The 20773-nt window shown below is 38.9% G+C and overlaps 1 protein-coding gene and 1 long non-coding RNA gene across 7 annotated transcripts in view; one reads left to right on the top strand and one right to left on the bottom strand.

The window, feature by feature from the left end:
* The window catches only part of PTPRM (protein tyrosine phosphatase receptor type M), a 773521-nt gene that overhangs the window by 534151 nt on the left and 218597 nt on the right, over nt 1–20773 (top strand). For all 6 annotated transcript variants that reach the window (XM_077900010.1, XM_077900009.1, XM_077900008.1 and 3 more), the window contains one exon: nt 13820–13952. In XM_077900010.1, coding sequence (XP_077756136.1) covers nt 13820–13952 — 133 coding nt within the window. The remainder of the gene's footprint in view (nt 1–13819; nt 13953–20773) is intronic.
* Nucleotides 11208–14475, bottom strand: LOC144315462 (uncharacterized). The gene is made up of 2 exons (XR_013381168.1): nt 13787–14475; nt 11208–11502 (listed from the first exon to the last, which is right to left on the bottom strand). It is a non-coding gene; the product is annotated as an uncharacterized LOC144315462 (long non-coding RNA).

Raw genomic sequence — 20773 nt, 5'->3', positions numbered from 1 at the left:
GGCTGTCTTAAGGGCCAGGGGAATAGATGTCACTCTCCTCCATGAAACTGTAGTGTTTGTGTTGCTTCTTTCCCATCGCATATGCTTGTCAAATGGGAATCCAAGGGGTATCACTTTACTTGATGATAAATCATTCAAAACAGTAATTTTATTAAAAATCAGTATGTCCCAAAGTAAGATGCAACATTTGCGTGTTTTTTTTGAAAAGATTGAACAACAGACTTCAATGAAATTTCCTGCCAGTGGTTTGCCCTGGTTCTTGCCCTTTCTCATCTGCCCTTATATGTACACACAACAGAAAGGTGTAAGAATCATGAGTCCCTTTGACCAGCTCATGGGGAACAGTGTATTGAGGGCCCTTGGGTGTAGAGTCCAGATCATTTTCAAAACCACGTGATTTCCCAGGGTCGTTTTTAAACATATCTGGTGAGAATCTAGGCCCAATGAATCTCTGCATCAGATTTTAGTAGGGTAGTTCACACAGGAACTCTGGATCCCGGTGCACATAACGTAGAAAGCATATCATAACATAGAAAACTTTCGTTTTTGTTTGTTTGTTTGTTGCATTTACTTCAGATAGAAAGTAGTGAGTCCAAGGCCCAGGCTTTTTGGGCAAATCCATCAACTCTAAATCTCAGTTTCCCTATCTGCAAAATAGAGAGATTACTTTTCTTAGCCTCATGGTAGGCCTTGGGAGAATAAATACAGTGACAGATATAAAGGACCTGCACAAAGCTGGATCAGGGTAAAGGGGAGAAATTCGCAGTTGCTAGAAACTTCTTTTGTAGCTCTGTTGTTGTTATTTCAATAGAAGATTGTTTTATGGCCCTCCGGTCTTTCAAGAGAACTAGGTAATTAATCCGGGCCACCTCCACGCCCCAATTTGAGTGTGGAGGCCCTTCTGAGTGGTTCAAAATTGAACTTCCGGGGAAAAGAATGGATTTCTTGATGCTATGGAGGGTGTTATTTACATGAACACCATGTGCATGCTGTGGGCTCCAGGAGCATCAGAACATGAGAGGAACGTTATTATTCCATCATATGTCAAGACCTGTAATGAGTCCCCCACAGATGATATTTTCCATTTGTCTGTCTTTGGGATATGAACTGTATCAGCATGACCAGGCTATTATCTTGCTACTGGCAATGATGGTGATGATGATAATGATGAAAAAGTTACTGCATTTTCAAAGACAACTACTTTATTTGAAGCAGTAATAGCCCAAAGCAGTGTATAACCTATTCTCCTCTTCCCTGTAGCCCTGCACCATGGAATAAAATGCTGGGCTCCCTTTGTTGTCCTGGCCATTTGGGGTTCCTTTGTTTCTCACTATCCTTGATTTAAACGTGGACACCTCTCTTTGATTACATCAGTTCTCGAAGGGGGCACGAGAGGATTCGGTTTAATAGAACTCCATTAAGAAAGCTTATAGATTAGCTCATTGAATAACATTTTTAGACATTAAATATGAAGTTGGAAAAATACAGAGTGTTTCTCAGGTTTTCATTCACATGCTGTTTTCATTTAGGAGAGTAAATAACTGTCTCTGAGAAACAATCTTTGCAAGTAAGCCTGGCACCTGCCTTGAAGTTAAGAAATGGCATCTGTTTAGCCCACCTATCAGATCTCTGATGAGTTTTCCCATTCACTCTAGTAAATATTCAAGCAATACATCACTTTAGCAATGTAATTGATGTTCAGTTTAATTTACTTATTGCTATTGCTAATGATGCAATTATTAATTATGGTTTATTATTAATTATAACAGTTGACTCAATTGGAGCTCTTGGTCAGAGCTCATACCAGCATATCAGCTTTTGCCTAGGATCTTGCTGGTCTTTGCAATAGTCTAATTTTACTTATTTACTCAAGATTATATAGGACTTCAGAGTAAATGTGATAAGAAACAAAACTATCTTTAACGTTACCAATTTGGTAATAGTGAAAGGGAATAGAAGGGAAGGGAGAAGAAATGGGTGGGAAATGTCAGAAAGGGAGACAGAACATGAAGACTCCTAACTCGGGGAAATGAACTAGGGGTGGTGGAAGGGGAGAGGGGCAGGGGGTGGGGGTGAATGGGTGACGGGCACTGAGGGGGGCACTTGATGGGATGAGCACTGGGTGTTGTTCTGTATGTTGGCAAATTGAACACCAATAAAAAATAAATTTATTATTAAAAAATATTACCAATTTGGTGGGTTCTCCTTGTATGTCTGAATAATTTCCTCAGATACTGGTGTATATTTATGTACGTATGTGCTCGCACAGACAAACATCTAAAGACCTCATCAGAGTGGGTTACATGTGTCTCTTAGCCAAAATAGAGGCTTAATAAAGAGAATTTTCAGATTTCTTTCTTGTTTCTTCTATGAGCAACAAGGAAGTTAAAAAATACTTCTAAAGCAGGATCACAGGAATGATATAACCAATTATTAAATCCAATGATTCTCCATTATTCGAATCATGTTAGCCTTATCTTAGCAAGTTTCTCTCTCTCTCTCTCTCTCTCTGTCTCTCTCTCTCTTCTTTCTAAAAAGCCCCAGACCATTGTCATTGTTCTCCAGCAGAAATTTTGCCTAGTTTAAAGACTTCTAAAACAAATTCCATATATGATGGTGAAAAATAGTCTATAGCTACTTAATCATTACAAGTATTGAGTTCATAACACTTTATTCTTGACAGATACTCATTTCCTGTCTCTCTGATATGTACCCAGTTAACTTTCTCGTCATTGATGGATATATATTTCACTGCTTTGGTGCTGAAAATATAACATTTTGCCACTAGTATTTATTTCCATGCTCTTTCTTTCTATTAATCTCATTTTATCATTGGTGAAAGTTTGGTCAGTAAATTTACAGGTAAGGACTTTTATCTGTCATCAACATACTGAGAAATACTCTTCTTCTGTGTGCTAATGGTCTCTCAGTATACTCAGTGGCACCAGTGTTCAGACGTGTTCCTTCTTTCTTGGGATATTGTCTGGATGCCCATGGAAGGTCATCTGAAAGTAGCTGCAGATGCCTCTTTCCTTTGCAATCCCCTCACTACATCCTGGGGGCCCGTGGAGGAAAGACCAAAACGCTGGGCCAGTTGTTGTCTTTACTTACTTCCACTTCCACTTTTTTCTTGTTTTTATCCTTTTATATCCATTGTGCTCTCTGAGAACTTCAACATAAATGGGAAAAGAATAGGCAAGTTATGAATAGAGTGTGATTCAGAATGAGATTAATCATGAGAGATCTTCAATGCAGCAAAGGTGTTCTCACAGGTACTGTGGGTACATTTTAAGATACTAGGCCAGGTCATACGAGCACCAAAAAGTCAAAACAGCTTTATCCCAAGGAACTGATGTTAGAATATAATGTAAAGAATGTACCAAAATAACTGAACTGAAGGTAGAAAGTATGTTCTGTGCAAGAGGGGTAAAGCAAGGTTCTATAGCAGTTCAGCGGGACAGGAAATACTTCCTACAAAGGAATCAAGAGCAACACTTGGGCTAGGTGGTCTTTGAAAGATGGGTACAATTTGAACCTATGAAAAGTGAGTAGGGGAATGTTTCCATGGAGAAAGACCAGGGAGTCCTGAGAAGGGGAAATGTTGGATGTATGGGGAAAACTGAACATGTCCATTGGGCTTGAACGTAGATGAAGGAAAGTATAAAAAGAACGTATAGTTAGGAAAAGGAGTTGGAGTTAGCTCATGGAAGGCCTTGATTACCTTTTTAAAGAAACATTAGGAAACTCTTGGGGTTTTTTGCTGTGTTTTTAAGTGAAAGAGAGGCCTGATTAGAGCAATTCTTTGGGAAGACCAGTATGGCTACAGTGTGTAAAAGAAACTGATGGAATGTCTATCCAGGAGTCATGTACAAAACTCCAGAAAGGAAATAAGCCAGGTTCATAGCAACGAGAGTGGAGAAGACATGAAGAAAGTATAGCTTTCTTTTTTTTTTTTTTTTTTTTTTTTTTTAACTTTTCAAAGATTAGGTGAGGAGGTAAGAACTGACCTGTCAAATGTCAGGTACCTATTCTTCAACCCAAGGATAGAATGCATAACCCTCCTTGGTAACATATTTCATTTTTATATGCTGAGGGTTAAAACACCCTTTATATACAATCCAAACTCATTTACGTTCTCTGACAAATGTTGAGTGCATGCTACATTCTAGGCATCTAGAGAGGAAAACATACAGCTTTTCTCTATAAAACCTTGAGCTACTATTCTTATTCAAAAAGATTCCATGTACAGACACAGATCACATGTGGTCATGATTCTCTTTATAAATGCCTCCTATATGTTTTAAGACATCCATTCAGTAAAGCCTTACTAAGTGTTACTAAAGCATTGTGTTAATCACTAGAAGTCAAAGGTGGATAAGAAATATTCCTTACTTTTGAAAAGCTCCAGTGGAAGACTGTATCAGGCACCTACTGGTCTCCTCTGTTAGATAAATGATCTAAATTCCTTGCCTCTTTTTGTGTCATCCTTCTTTCCTCCCCTATTGGTTGTGTCTCTTCCCTTTGATTCCTTTCCATTGTCTCTACCTTGACCAGTGTATTGTGCCCTGGAAGGGTTATGTGCATGTCATTCCTCTGATTCATTTAAAAAATCACATGGTTTGTATTACCAGGACTTTCTTTTCTGCACTTAGGCCCAGGAAGTCACATGTCCTCGTATATTTATCCTATTCTTCTTTGAGGATTTTAATTTTCCTTATTGCATTATTCTGCACCTCTCCTTTGTTAATTTTCATTCTTTTCTTAGGCTCTCGTCTTTACACTTTATCAAGATGATTTTAAACTCAAGTCTTGTCATTCAGAGTGTGAGCAATAGTCCTCTGTGTCAGCTGTGTTATTAGGGAAAGTTACAATGCAGTGAAGCAGGAGTGGGCTTCACAGACACCCCTGGACTCAGCGTGTAACTCCTTCACCTTCCTTCTCACTGTCTGAGGACAAGCTACCTACCCTGGTTGCTTCTGCTGCCTTAGTTTCTTCATTTGTAAAATGGTACTGATTATACCTCATGGTGTAATATTAAATAAAGTTAGGTAAGATAACTGGTACATAAAGTAGGACTTCTAAAATGTAAGCCTTCTTCCTTCCGATGGACTGTTGTAGTAGCACCTGGCATTCCTTAAATTCTTTTACAATTAGGAATCTCTACCATTGTGGCAACTCATAAAACTAGAGTTTGATTCTATGAGGTTTGCCTCTTAATCGGGTAAAAGGATCATTTAAAATAGTACACTGAAATAAATTTGCTATTTGATAAAATATTAATATATCAGAGGTGTTTTAAAAATAACAAACCAATTAGATATTTTTCCCATGCTGCCATAGTCTGTGAAAACCTTCCTCACAGATATTTAGGACCAATGAGGTTCTCAAGTGGGATTTTTTTTCTTATGTTGTGCAGGTAATCACCTAGGGTGTTACATATAGGTTCTTGGGTCCTACCACAGACCTTTGATCCTGAATCTTGGAAAATCTAGTCATCATCATGTTTGAAAAACTCTCCAAATGTTTTTAAGCTATCTATGAATGGAGAAACTATTCTAGAAAATATTGAACAAAATGACACAATTAATATAAGCCTTGTTTATTAAAGAACTTCATTGTTTAAGGAAAAGTTGTATGTTTACTAAATGAGTATAGAGGGAATTATATGACCCCACTCTCTCCTGAAACCCCAGGAATCCTCATTACGTTTCTGAGGGTTACCTTTTGGCTCTGTGAAAGACATACCATGTTTCTGTGTTCAGTTTGCTAGACTCTGTACATTTTTTGAATCTCAGAAATACTGATTCTTCTAGCAACCATATAGAATTTATGAGGTACACTTACTTCTTGATAAAATAGTGAATGAACAATTTTAGCAGCAACAAAAGCTACAAGGGGTTTTGGCAAACAGCTACTACTTTGTTCAGGAAGCCGTAGTAATTCTCTCTCCCACAGGAATGATTTTTAAGAGCCAAACATAAGCTAGCTAGATCATGACCCAAGACACAAAGTCTGGAAGAAAATTAGAGGGACAGGAGATTTTTATTTTAATGCTTTTAAAGTTTAGTTTCAAGCAAAACTCACTCTTAACAGAAACATCCTCAAAAACATCACTCGCATTCCCTTTATGGATAATTCACTTTGTATGAAAAGTGAGCACAGCTGATAACTTATTATTGACAATTTGTTTCCTCACTTTATTACTTGACTATGATTTGAGAAATGCAAATGGAAAAAAATAAAGCTATTTCATCAGAATAGTAACAGCACTAATAATTCTCTTGAAAGTTTTAGTGCCCAGATAGTAAGTGGTAAGGCTTTGATAGATCATCTTACCCACAGGGTGTTGGCCACATCAATAAATGAAAGCAGTAACTGTCATGAAATTAGAACAAAAATAAAAAAGTAGATTAATTTTTTAGAGACCGTATATATCAAACAATCCAGTATCTCAGTTTTATATGAGAAATTATATTTCTGATTATTACTTGTAAGCCGTACACACTCTGCATGCCCTACAGTGGAAATTAGGGACAAAGGAAGAGTTATAAATTCAAAAGCATAATCAGGTTACAAATAATACATAAAATGTGAATGTAGATTATTCCAGAGTAGTGATTGACTTTGCATTTCCCGGAAAGAATAACAATGATATGGAATTTAAATGAAAAATCTTGGAGATGTTTCTCGATTATGTGTAACATTAAGGTACAGCTGAAAAAACTAAAAACAGACTGCAAGGAATTCTAATTCTCTGAGCAACAAGACATGAATGAACTGTCTCACAGTCATGCTTAAAACCAGGGCATTGCTATTTTTAAGAAAAAGAAAAGAAATCTATCTGCGAATGGTAAAAACAAACAAACAAAAACAAAAACAAAACCTATAAAAATTAATTAAAATAGCTTCTGTAGTCCATAAAGTCATAAAAATGCTAGCATAAAGTGGCCGAGGCTTCCTCAGTTGATGCTTCAGAACATCTTTTGGGACCCGAGTGCAGGAAGCATACTTGGGGAGACTGTCCTCTTACAAATGTCCACACCTGCCATTTTATTTTTCGTTTTTATTTTTCCTCATGACCTCATCTTTTAAGGTGTCTTAGCCTCCTCAGTTTCTCTTGTTTTTTGTTTTGTTTTGTTTTGTTTTGTTTTGTTTTTTGACAACACCAAATGTTGGAGAGGTTTATTTTTTTTTATTGGAGTTCAATTTGCCAACATATAGCATAACAGTTTCTCTTGTTAATGGTTCCCATGGTTGCTGTCTCCAACTTTTTTTCTCTTCTTTGCCTCCAAGTACCAAGAGTAATATTTCAGTGTTCGGTTTGCCACTGAAACCGTTTGTGTGTGGTAGGAATGAAGCATTTTGTTGCTTAGATTCAGTTCAAATATTGAACCCAGACACATGTTTTCCCTGGCAGGAAACCAACCACGTACTTGCATGAATGGCCCCAGCAGCCACCCAGCACTGGGCATCTGAGACCTGTGCGCACCCATGTGCAGCTGGCGGCGTGCCTTTTGTGATTCCCTCGTCCTCATCTTTCAGGTCCACTCCCCACTTTAGATCAGACTTTGAGGCTCCAGGCCCAGGTGAGGCAGGAGCCTTCCTGATGGTCCCCAGATGCCTGGCCTGTCCTTTCCCCCATGAGCCTGTGTAGTGTCGCCCACTTACTCCTCTCAAGGCACAGCTCCATTGTCTTCTGTAGCTCCTCGTTTCTTATATTTGGTATAAGCTGTTCTAGCCAGTAAGCAAAGCCAGTAAGGAAACCATAAAGCCTCAGTTTCCCACGCCTCTCCTCCACTACTCCCTGACCTGCACCTGGGCTTCAGCCCAGCTAAAGGAGTATCTGATCACAGAGACGTCTTTGTGCTCTCTACCTCTCTGTCTTGGCTTATGAAGAATCTTTCTATTGGATTCCTCCCCGTCCTTCATGCCCATTCGTGCTACAAGCTCTGGCAAGGAGCCTTCCCAAGCCTTCCTGTCCACTGTCCCAACATTGGGTTCTGTAGCTCCCCCATGGCACTTCACGTGCCTTCAGGTATTGTGCACTGAAGATGAGATGTTGGTCTTCTTACTCATCTCGAATCCCCTGCAGATGCAAGTTACAGCACTTTGAGCATAAGAGGTACTCAGTAAGAAGTTGTGACTTTTGGGGCACCTGGGTAGCTCGGTGGTTGAGCATCTGCCTTTGGCTCAGGTCACAATCCCGAAGTTCTGGGATTGAGTCCCATGTCAGGCTCCCTGCATAGAGCCCGCTTCTCCCTCTGCCTGTGTCTCTGCTTCTCTCTCTGTGTCTCTCATGAATAAATAATTAAAATCCTAAAAAAGAAAAGTTGTGACTTTGAAGTTTATGAAAACCAAGATTCACTCTGACATACTCAAGCAAGTGTACATTCCAGAAATGCTTCCACCATTAATTCCTGACCACTTTTACATCTCTCCCCACCTTTGGGATATAACTGAGTAGTGACATCCTCTGCCTCTTTCTCTTCCTCTTCCTCTTCTTCATCCTAGTTATAAGGAGTGAGCTCTGTGTTCCTGGATCAATGCTCAGCCCTCCCCCAACCCTCCCATCTCACCATCACATTCTGCCTGGAAACCATGAGGATTCATTGCCTTATGCCTTTCTCAGCAAGCTCAGGTATCTAGCTCTCCCTTCTTCCCCTGGACTTCACTCCTGTACCACTTAGCATATCCCCATCTCGTTACTCTCTCTGCTGCTTGGAACCCTCCTGTGTCCTCTGGGACTCCGGGTTAGTCACTACTCCATCCTTCACCCGTCTCCTTCCCACTGTTACTGGAAACTATTTCAAAACTTCTCCTTTCCCCAAATTACCCACACTTCCTTCCTCATGCACAGTCATACCTTACCATCTTGCTTCCTCCGTCACTGGGAAAATGAAGCAGTCAGAAGAGCACAGTCAAATGTTCCACCACGGGACCCCCACATCTGCTCACCCTCAGGCCTCTGGGCCTGTGCTTGGTTATCTCTCCTGTTTCTCTGGGTGAAGTCTGTCCTGTGGCTGAAGCCAGCCCCTCCCTGGAGCACTGGAGACCATCTTCTCCTTCCCCTCCAAGAAAGGACACTGCTCCAGCAGTCTTCTTTCACATCAAAATTTCTCTGTTGGATCAGAAGCATTAGCATTCAGAAATGGTGTGCATTCCCCCATCTTCAAAGCAAACAAACAAACTTCCCTTGATCCCTACTTCTTCTCTGGCTCGTCCACATTGACACGTGGCCTAAAAACACAAGCCAGATCATGTCACTCCAACACTCAGAATCCTCCCATAGCTCTCTCACGCGGAGAAAAGGCCAAGTCCTCCCGGTGACCTAGGAAGGTGCCCCCAATTCTGACAATGTGTCCCACCATCTCCCCAGCTCAGTCCACTGCAGACTCACCTCCATATTCCACGATTTCATCTTGTATCTTTTAACTTTTTCTTCCCATTGCCTAGAACACCCCCCTCTGGGTGTCTGTAGGGCTCCCTCCCTTCTCTTTTTCAGGTCTCTGCTCAAATATTGTTTTCTCAGCAGTTCCTTTTCTGATCCCCTTTTTCCCTGTCTCAGAGCTGAGTAGCACCTGCCTCACCCTCGCAGTCCCCACCCTGAGGTGCAGGTTTCTCTGCAGACCAGCACTAATTAACATCCTGCTGACAATATTTGTTTCCATCTGGGTCTGACCTTCCCCACAAGACTAGAACTTCATGAGGACAGAGGTTTTTATTTGATCCTTTTGTTTACTGTTGTATTCCTACAATAGTCCATGGCACAGTTGGGGTACTCAATAAATTCTTGTTGAATAAATGAAGACGATTGCTGACTTTCTCCCACATTCAAGGACAGCCTAGCTCTAGTCTCCACTGCACAGACATTCTGGGCAGCCAAGCTGCCCCTGGGTTATTCCCTGGGTTATTCCTAATCTTCACTATTCCTGTTAGGAAAGCTTCCTGTTTTCTCAAGGTTAGGCAGTCCTGCTACCGTGGCCACTATGGTTAGTAGCTCCAGGCAGCAATGATGGCTTTCCTGGCCTTCGGGGCTTGCATTCTTAGGTCTTCTGGAAAAATTTCTGTAGCCAGTTCAGTAGTCAAAAATTGGGCCCAAACCTCAAACCAGTGGCTGAGTACACCATGTTCTCAGCCTGGTCTGCTGCTGTTATTTAATTTAACATGGGACACTGGGCCAAGAGTCACTGTTTTCTACTAAGTTGAAAACCAACCAAATACTGTATTGGATTCCATTTCTTTTGAGATTTTTCACATTAGAATGTTATATCCGTAACCTTACATAGTGCAAGTTCACTGAAATACCATCCTTTTTTGGGACACCTGGGTGGCTCAGCGGTTGGGTGCCTGCCTTCAGCTCAGGTCATGATCCCAGGATCTGGGATCGAGTCCCGCATTGGGCTCCCTGTGAGGAGCCTGCTCCTCTCTGCCTATGTCTCTGCCTCTCTCTCAGTCTGTGTCTCTCATGAATAAATAAATACATTAATCTTAAAAAAAAAAAATACCATCCCTTTTTAATTTTCTTGGTCGTTAAACAAAGCAAAACAAAACACCCAAAGCTATCACTAGGAGTCAGCAGAGAGGGCATCTGTGAAGATTATGCTCTACAGTTTTAGCAGCCTGTCACCCCCAATCTATGAAATATTTATCTTATTCATCATTTTAACGAATATGTTCAAGCCTAGATAATGCCTCCATTAAATGCATATATTTGAATTTATTCCCTTTAAAAGGATCTAAATGTGCAGTAAACTCTAAACAGAATGCACAGTAGAAGAAGAAAAAACTGCCTTTCCACAAAGAATTAGAATTTATACAAAAAAAAAAAAAAGAATAAAAGTTCATACCATTAGAAACCTGGCAAGAAAATAACAAGACAGAGGGGAAAATATTATGAAAACAACTCTTTTGCCAAGCAGTTTGTAAATTATACTGTTAAATTCATAGATTGGGGTGTGTGTGGGGGGAAACAAGCTATCATTTGCAACCACGTTCTGTCACAAATTATCCTCTGTCCCAGGCAGACTGACAGCTCACAACCACATGTTTCCAAAAAAACAAAAGTGAAGAAAAGAGCATCCTGTGGAAGGGAATCCATAAAGATACCCATTTCAGGAAAGGCTGGAGAGGCAGGGCAGGCAGACAAAGGCGGGAATGGCGGGTTGGGTACCCAGAGTGAAACTGGAATTAATGACACACACCTCCTGTGAGATTATCTCAGCGTGATGATTTATTTCATCCCGATGTGTGTTTACATTGATGCTTCCTGGATTAGTCCTAAACCCGGACATTCCAATCAATCCCTTCATTCTGGCTCTGTCACAGCGATCTGGTTGGTGGCTGTGTCCTGCTGCAGGCAAAGGGAGGGAAGAGAGGGTCACTCGCAGACAGCTCAGGGCCACCCTCCTCTCTTTTCTGAGTTGCTCTCCCATTCTGCATGATTGCCACCATAATCACATTGCAACTGTGTCCTGCAGAGATAGAACATTTCATTTTCTTGACCTGCAATGTGAAATGAGTTAAAAGTAAGTGCTAAAGAATAATAATACCGAGCTTATGCTGGCTGCATAACAATGGTGCTTGTCTGCTTCCCAAGGGGAATGAAAGGCTTCCAGGGGGGTCTCTGTTCCTAACTCAAAGATGTGTAGAGTATTCACCAATCTCATGGAGCTCAGACAAAATTTTAGCTAAAGTAAAACATAACCAGTTGTTTAGTTAACAGAAGCGAATGTGACCATTAACACGATAGACTTGTTCCTTACTGAGTGTTTATGATGTATGGGTTGTGTCCATGTTGTTTTTCACATTTCAGTATTTTAGGCCAACTAAAGTTTTTTGTATTTCTTTCCCAGGTGTTGTATTTACTGGCATAATTTAGTTACAGAGAAACTCAGTGAATCAGTTATTTAGAAAATATATTTGGAGCACTTGAAATCTATTAACTAGTGAGATTAATGGAATGGCTCCCAATATGCCAACATTTGGAAGAATAAAACCAATTTCATTTTGTTTTTTTCAAGTTAACTTTTTCTAATTGAACAGAGGAAATCAAAGTTGAAAAACACTGCCCCCTTTTTCACTTTTTTGAATTTTAAATGTTTATTTTTATACTATTTTTTTATTTTTTTATAACACACATTTTATCTTTAAATCTTTCTTAGCAGTTTATTTAATGTATCAATATCCTGCAAATCCACCACTTGGTAGTATGTTCCAGTAGCATAGTGGAGTGATATACTTAAGATGTAATTACATTAAAAAATAGTAAACATGAATAGTTTCAAGGTTTATCTGGATAACTAGTGTGAGGGATATTCATTCAAACAAAATAACAGGATATCCTCCTGAAGTTATCAGAAATTAAAATGGCCTAAAATAGGTTATGCAGAAGGGTTTATATTTAATAAGGAGTGACTTTTTTTTTTACATCATAACTGCTCTCATTGGTATTGTCACTTTGGAATGCACATGTAGATGGAAACTCATCTCTGCCTTGTGTTTCTTCCCAGTCTAAACCAGCTTCATCAGTTTGGTGGCCATAGCTGGGTTCAAAATGCAGCATCTCATATAAAATCTTGACATGAATAACTTTTGAAAGAAATGTAGTTTATATGTTTCCAATGGGAACAGATGGAAAGTTAGAGCTTGACACTCCCTGTTCCCTGAGATGACTCATCTTAGAATTAGCCCAGTCTGAAATGCACCAGACACAAGGATAGCTAAGTTTTTTAAGAAATCAGGTGAACCATGAATGGAAAACCCAATGAAAGGGAGTAAGGGCTGGTATCAATATTCAATTTTAATTATATTTTTTTACCAACAAAAATGAAAAAATCCCAAGGTGAGAAATTTCAACAGAAAATCCCTACTTTCAGAATGGTCTGTCCTGACCCCCTAGCGAAGGTGGTGGCATGATGGCTCAGACACTCAGCACTTGTCACGTTCTGATTAAAGGGGTAGAAACCCTTTAAAAAAATGGATTCTGCTTAGTGAATTGAACATTACATTCCTAATATTTTTTTTTCATCCTTCGCTCATTTAGCAGAGGAAATGGATATTTCATCAGACATGGATTTGACATTCCATCACATTATACCGTAAACAGGACAAATGATGTTTTGGAAATGGGAAGGCAGGCGGGCTAAGACAGTAGCCACTGTAAGGCTCTGGTTATCTCATTTAAACAGATATTAAATGTGGGTGCCAGTAGTGTGATCATCAGCTGCTTCCCACTTTGTGAATAAATTGCTTAGAAGGAGTCTTTTGCCTACCAGATGTGACCTAGATTTAGATTTCCAAAGGCAGGGGAAAAATCTCTATTGTGTTAAAAAACAATTGCTGGTAAAATGCATGGTAAATGAGCTTATCTCACTTTTCCAGGTGTTTGGGCTAATATGTTATGGAATTACTGCTTCACTTATGAAAAATAATTGAGGAAAATGTTCCAGCAAATCAAATTTGGATAAAGGCTTACGATAGCTATTGTGTTGTTAGCAAGTTTTTAAATGGCAGAAAGAGCAGGGAGCCAATAGAGATAATAAAATATAAAAAACTGTTTGAGAAGAGTCTCTTATAAAAGGGTCAGGCGTGGGTGTACTATCCAACTTTTGTTATGGTTTCGTAAAATATTGAAGAACAATGTGAGCAATTACCCTCCTTTCAGTGCATATGAAAGCTGTTGAAAAAAAATCAAAAGCTTGTCTGTCTGCTGGTTCTGATAAGTCTTCTTACTCTGCTAAATGCAGCAAAATTTTTTAAAATGTAACATCTTTATTCTCTTACCCACCGTCTGTCCTTTTTCATTTCTTTCCATCTTCAGGAGCTGCCACCCCAAAGCCAGTCCCAGAACCTGAGAAGGAAACAGACCATACAGTCAAAATTGCTGGAGTCATTGCTGGCATCTTGCTGTTCGTTATCATATTCCTTGGAGTTGTGTTGGTAATGAAGAAAAGGTGAGCTCCTAGCTGTTGCCAGGGATGTGATTCTGTCCCATTGTTTGCCAGGTTGCTTCATGTGTGTGAAAATATTCAATTATTGGGTTGGCTTTCAAGACCCACCCGTGACTCTGATTATCAGTGTTTTTCCTCATACAGCATTCAAGGTTTTCAGACAAAATTTAGAGTAATAGCTGTGGTGTTGTATGGCTATGCCAAGCATACCATGCCAAGTTTAATGTAAGACTATGTGTCTTCCCACACAATGGTACATAAAGCTTTGCAAAATCTTTAGACATTTACTAATCAGAAAGTTTTTAGTGCTGATTACTGATGTACTAACACATTTGATGCTCTCAAAGACATGAGAAAGAAGAATTTTCCTGCTCATTATAATGAAGATAATGGTGATGATAAAATTTACTGAGCCCATGTTGTGTTTAGGCACCATGCTAGGAATTTACAACACCCCATGAGAAAGAGACTCTCAACAAACAGCCTTACAGGAGCACAGGCCGTGATATGACTAAAGACAAGAACTAAAGCACATTGGGTGTTGTCGGATTGCTCTGTCTAGCCAAGGGGTGGTTTGCGGGAGGAGAAAGTCTAATATGGCTGTAATAAGCAATCCTTGCCTCCCACACTTGAAAAATATACAGTGTCCTTTGTGTTGTGGAAATGAGGAAAAACTTACTTAGTGGTACAGTGTTCAATTTATATAATTATCAACATAAAAATATAGATAGTAAGTGATAGCTTAAATTTTCCCAAACAGAAATAATACTCAGATCTTAATCCTTTTCTCTGTAGTTTTCAAAACAATTACAGAGTGGGAGTAAGGGCATGGATGGTAGGAGGTGAGGATGGAGAAGTCAGCAAACCGAGGTCATGAAGGTCTTGTCTGTCATCTGAGGAGGCTGGACTTGGTACTAAGACCCAATGATGGCCTTCAAGTAGGTAGTAATGTGATGTCATTCTAATCTTAGAAAGATCACTCTGATGTTAGGATTGAGCACCATGAAGAGGGAAAAGAACTCAAGTCAGGAGGAGTAATTGGATGAAGAGGGGGCAGCTTTAGGAATAGTAGGAGGTAAATTTTAGAGGCCATTTGGAGGCAAAAGCCCAGGGAGAAGAAACAACATAGAAAGAACCTAGTTACTGACTTAGACAACTTTGTGGAGATATTAGTATTCAGAAAATGCGGAATAGGTAAAGTAGAACATATTTGGAGAGTGAAGATTGGAGAGGTAGATGTTGCACTTTTTCAGTTCACTCTTCCTCTGAGATTCAGTGGAAATGTCCACTGGGCAGTTGGATGCCCTGGTAAAGATTTGGAACAACATTTTCCATAGTCCAAGTCATTGGCCTTGGCCGAGCTGAAACCCTAAGTTTGGATGAGGCTGCTCAGAGTCACTGTAGAGTGAGAAGGAAGTTAAGGATGAAGAGAAGACCGTGGGTAGCACAGTATTTAAAGGGTGAGTTCATATCCACATGGATGCATACATATGCATCTTTTCTTGTTTTTTCCTTCACCTGATGTTTATTGCTCTACCTAGGCCTCAAGACAAACCATCCCTCTGTCCCAGCTGCACGTGGCACTAATGGGCCCCCATCGTTTGAGTTATTCCTTCCCATTTGCTCTACATCCTTGATTCCTTTCTTCTTTGACCAATCATTTCATTTCTTTACTTATTTTTCTTTCCTTTTTTTCTTCTTGTGATGAGAGCTTTGAAGATCTACTCTCTTAGCAACTTTCAATAGGCAACCCTGTATTGTTAACTATGGTCACTATGCTGTATATTAGATCCCATGACCTATTAGTTGTATAATGGAAGTCTCTTCATTTTTAATTCTTTTTTTTCTTTTCATTTCACTTCTCTGTAACTTTCTTTTCTTTATCCTTTTTTCTTCTTCTCTAGCTATTTATCTCTTTAGTTCTTGCCTCCTCCATGTTTCTCTTTTTTTTTAATTTCTTATACTCTTACTTCTCCATCACCTCTTAAGTATTTTTCTCCTGGATGCTCTACATTGCACCCTAACTCAGTGCTTATGCAGATAGTTTATCTTTGCTACTTGTAGTTGGTCCTGTTTTTTTTTTTTTTTTAATATTACTCAATATAAATTGGAAGCAACATCAGGCCTTTCTATGCCTGGATATTCAAACTAAACACTTTGAAGAGATTTATTTTTAGTTAAGGGAATATGTTGGATTTTTGTGTCATCTGGCAAACTCCCTATGAGGAATATCCTGAGACTACTAATCCAGTTGCCCTGTGACCTTAGCTAAATGTCATTTCATCCTCCAGGGGTCTATTTCTGCTGGATTAATTCATTATTCCACCTAGATCTCTCTGGTAGTCATGGAGGTAATGTTATAAATTATGCATTTGAAGAGCTTGCCTACGTTAACATGTGATCTTGATATATTAGACTAAATACCAATAACTCCTATCAAATTTACATGATTATTTACTAGGTACTAATCTTAAAAGGATTGTTTTCACAGCATGTACCGCTTTTGTATTTGCTTTTTCTGAAATACAGAATATGTTTTCTGGAAGGTAAATTTGCCAATATATCATGCCCATAAATACAAAACTTGTAAAATTTAGACCTGAACAGTCATGTGGTGCAAACTTCCATATTCAGTAGGAATTCTTAAAAATTCTAAATGTTGGGGGTTTTTCTCCAAAATTTTAGTCTAAATTTTAAAAACTGTATTTTTAAATCATTAAGACATGATATTAATCATGAACAAATTGCAGGAGTATCATTGATATGTAATAAGCCACATTGTTTGGTTAGAAGAACACTGAATTGATTTTTTATTGAGGCCTAACTGCCATATAACATTACATTAGTTTCAGGTGTACAATATCATGATTCAATATTTGTATATATTGTGAACTGATCACCATAATAAATTTAGTTACACCTCTCACCATCTTTTGATCCCCTCCCCCACTTTGCGCACCTCCCAAGACCCCCAGGAGAACACCAACTTCAGATTTGGAATTCCTAGACCTGTATTTTAACTACATTTGTGATATACATAGTTCTCTGGGCCTTAGTGTTCTCATTTGTATATTGAGAAAATTGTACTGGATGACCTCTGAAGTTCCTCCCACTTCCAAAATACCAGGTTTTCTCTAAATAGCAGCCTCTGGTGACACTGTATGTGTGTCATTCTAGAAGTACAGTGGGTGGCTTCATTGCTGTATTTCATTATTTAAACATAGCCTGTAGTTCTTCCAAAGGCTATCTTTGTTCAGTCAGCTCCAGTCTAAAAGTATGACTTGGAGAACACTTATCTTTTTAGCACCGTTTCCCACCATCAGACTGGAGGCATTTAATTAAAAGAAGGGAGTGGGAAGAAAAATGAAAACAGGGAAGGAGAGAGAGAGAGAGAGAGAGAGAGAAGGAAGGAAAAGAACTGCCCCAGGTGTGGGGTTCTGTATGTCATGAGTCATTTTTGCTGGTTAAAGCCTGATGCTAATCGGACTCTGAGTTCCATTCCTGCATATTAGCCCACATTGCTTCTGCCCACAGTGCTCTGCGTCAGCCAACACCAACATGTGCCATTGGTCATAAAGACAGACTGGGCCCAGGAGAAAGGGTGGTGGAACACACTCATCAATATTTCTGGAAATAGGGTTGGAAGTCTGTCCTGATGAGGAAAAGTCAGTGGTTACCATCTGTGTTTGATGGCATGCCAGGCCAGATGGGCCTGAGCTCCCTGGAGTCAGAGGGGACAGCATATTTAATTGGGAAGCATTGCCAATTATTAGCTAAGACCGTATTGCTTTCTGAAGGACTGGCCATCTACAAAAAGTAGTTGCTGAAGGTAGACCTCCAGTAGAACACATAAAATCTGTTCAACTCATGCTAACTCATGAAATTCTTTTACATATAGACAATAATGACTAAAAACTAAGAGAATCATCAGTTTTAGTTGGCTATTCTGTCTTATAAACCTATCACAAATGAATGTTGTTAATTTGTTTACAATTTGAGCCATGCTTGATTAATATATGAAACCAACTTTTCCTTAAAAATTTTTGCAAAATCTTTACATTTATTTTTATTTTTATCTGATAAGCAAAGCAACTTATTATTTTTTCCCCAAAATATGTATTCTTTTGAGCATGCAGTGTTTTGTTGCAACAAATGTTAAGAAAGGTCTAAGATGGATATGAAATTAAAGTTTCATATAGAGTCATATGACAACATACAGTTGACTCTTGAACAACGTGGAGGTGAGGGGCACTGACCCCCTATGTGGTCAAAATTCCAAGTATAAGGGCTCCCCCAATACTTAACTATTGAGAGCCTACTGTCAATTGACAACATAGTCAACTAACACATACTTTGTATGTATTATTGTTGTATGTTTTATATACTGTATTCTTACAATTAAGTAAGCTAGAGAAAAGAATGTTATTAAGAAAATCATAAGGAAGAGAAAATACATTTATGCTACCATCCTGTATTGAAAAAAAAAAAGTGTAGAAGTGGACCTACCCAATTCAGTGCTGTTCAAGGGTCAGTTGTATTCTCAAAATTAATATAAAATAAGTTGAGCAGGAGATACTTAGTATTTATCATTTTTCATCCATGTATAATTAAATATATTTGTGTAAATGAGAATACCTGCATTTTCAACATTTTTCATAGGGAATAATTTATCTCAATAACATGTTTGACAGACTTTAGCATACAAGCACCATCAATTTTACCCTGATTAATTATATTTACTATTGTTTCTAAAATTGCTATAGATCTTTTAGAAATTTAAGGACATTTGTATTAATTATAGTACATTCCTGTCTCAGCTATTATGGTAAATAGAAAATACAGAAGTTGTGTCCATATGAAAATAATTAAAGAGATATGCATTCTTGGTCAAAATAGCAAATGTTAGCTTTTCAACTCATGAACACCTGTTACAGGTAAATGTGACTATTTTAATCCTGAAGCCCTATACCTCTCTACCTCCTTTCCAGAACACATTTTAACAACTGTGCATTTTGCAAATGCAGCACATATTATTAAATATTTAAAACCTATTCTCTTATATTTAAACAATACTGATACTGAGGGGAAAAATCTTAATAAAAATAGGAAGTATTTCTGAAGACATCACGAAACAAAAAAGATACGAGAAAATTTGATGAAAGCCCACTTTTCAAAGAGATGCCTGCAGCATGTAGCTGGAGGCAAGTTGACATTATCTATAGTTCTTTTGCTTTTGCTGTTTACATTTGGGATAATTTTTTTCCACTATAGCTCAGTGTGAGTTTTATGCAGAAAATGTCCTAAGTCTGGGTGCTCTATTCAAAGTCTTGTTTCAAAATCACATTTTCTGAAACCACATCAAGAAAGTCATATGTAGACATTTCTTTGTGATTATCATGTAAAATACATGTGCTTGATATGCTGCCATATAAATAACCGAATTCTGAGACTTTTCTACTCCAGCACATCCTTCGGCATGCATGAAAGTGGATATCTGGGTATACACAAATAAGTATGGATATGTCATCCTAATCTATCAATCAGCTAATGTTCTTCAGTTTTCTAGATGATAACTGGATGGGCTTGTGGGACAGAGGCTAAGTTAAACAAACTGAGGCCTCCTCTAACCCAGACTTTATGTGATTATCCTAATAGCTCCTATGTTAGCCACAATTTCTGGATTCAACCTAAGGTTTGATTATGTTCTATTATGTTCTATAAGGGTTCTTTGGGAGCTGTTTATAAGGAAGATTTTATTTAAACAGAATGGTGGAGAATAAGAACACCCAAGTTTTTGTTTTGTTTTTATTTTAGAGGAGGAAAGTGTCAGAGAGTGGTAAGAGGTGGCCACTTGGGCTTTAGAATCTTACAGACCTGGTTGGAATGCCAAGCTCCTACTTTAGCAGAGTAAACATGGATGAGTCACTTACCCTGTCTAAACTCAGTTTGCAATGGGAAATGTAACGATGCTACTTGGTCCTTCATAGGGGAACACAAAGGTTGAGTAAGATAACTCGTATACATGGCTGGTGCATGATAAATAATAGCATAGGAGCCCAGAAGTTTGAAAAGTTGTTCAAGGTGGTGTCCAAGTACAGGAAGAACCTAGCATAACTCAAGCTTGTCTGATTGTTCACCACTCTGCTCCACAGCTTACAGCCACAGCACTCAACTCGGAGGTGCCTCTTGCTCTGTTAAAACTCAGGTAGTGTCCAGATCCATTAGTTGGAAACTGTAGTTTGCTGCAGTTTACCATTGCTGTAAGTGTGCAAATACTTGAAACTCTTCCATCATGTTTTAGTGTTCTTTTTGAGCCATCATGGGAAAATAGCTAAATAAAACCTTTTCCACTTCCTCCTTCACAGATGGTTTCTGTAAATCCTTTCAAGTACGTGTATTTCATGTCATTTTCTCAGCTGTTACGTGGAGCTCGGATAACTCACAATAGCAAGGGTGTTCTGTCCTTGTCTGGTTTAGTGACCAAGAGAACTTTGTTAAGTTTGACAGCAAGTCATGAAGCAAGGGGGTGTTTACTCCTGCCCTTCCTCCTCAGAGACAAACTTTGGAGTCTGGGAGCCAAGTGCAGGAACCAGCAGTCCCTAGTTCACCTGCATGCATGCAGGCCTGGGCTCTATGGCTTCCAAGCCATGTGACCATGGGCACACTGCTTGGCTTTGTGTCCCTCAGTCTTCCCAGGATACTGAGGGCATAACAATAGTGCTTACTTTGGAAGAATGTTAGAAGAAAATGAGTTCTTACCAACAAAGGACTAGCCCTGATAAATATTAACTATATTAATAATATACATGATCTGCTACTTTTGT

The sequence above is a fragment of the Canis aureus genome, chromosome 6 (genome assembly GCF_053574225.1).
Source record: "Canis aureus isolate CA01 chromosome 6, VMU_Caureus_v.1.0, whole genome shotgun sequence".
Classification (NCBI taxonomy): Eukaryota; Metazoa; Chordata; class Mammalia; order Carnivora; family Canidae; genus Canis; species Canis aureus.
Note: the sequence above shows the minus strand (reverse complement) of the source record. Positions and strands in the feature narration are given on the sequence as shown.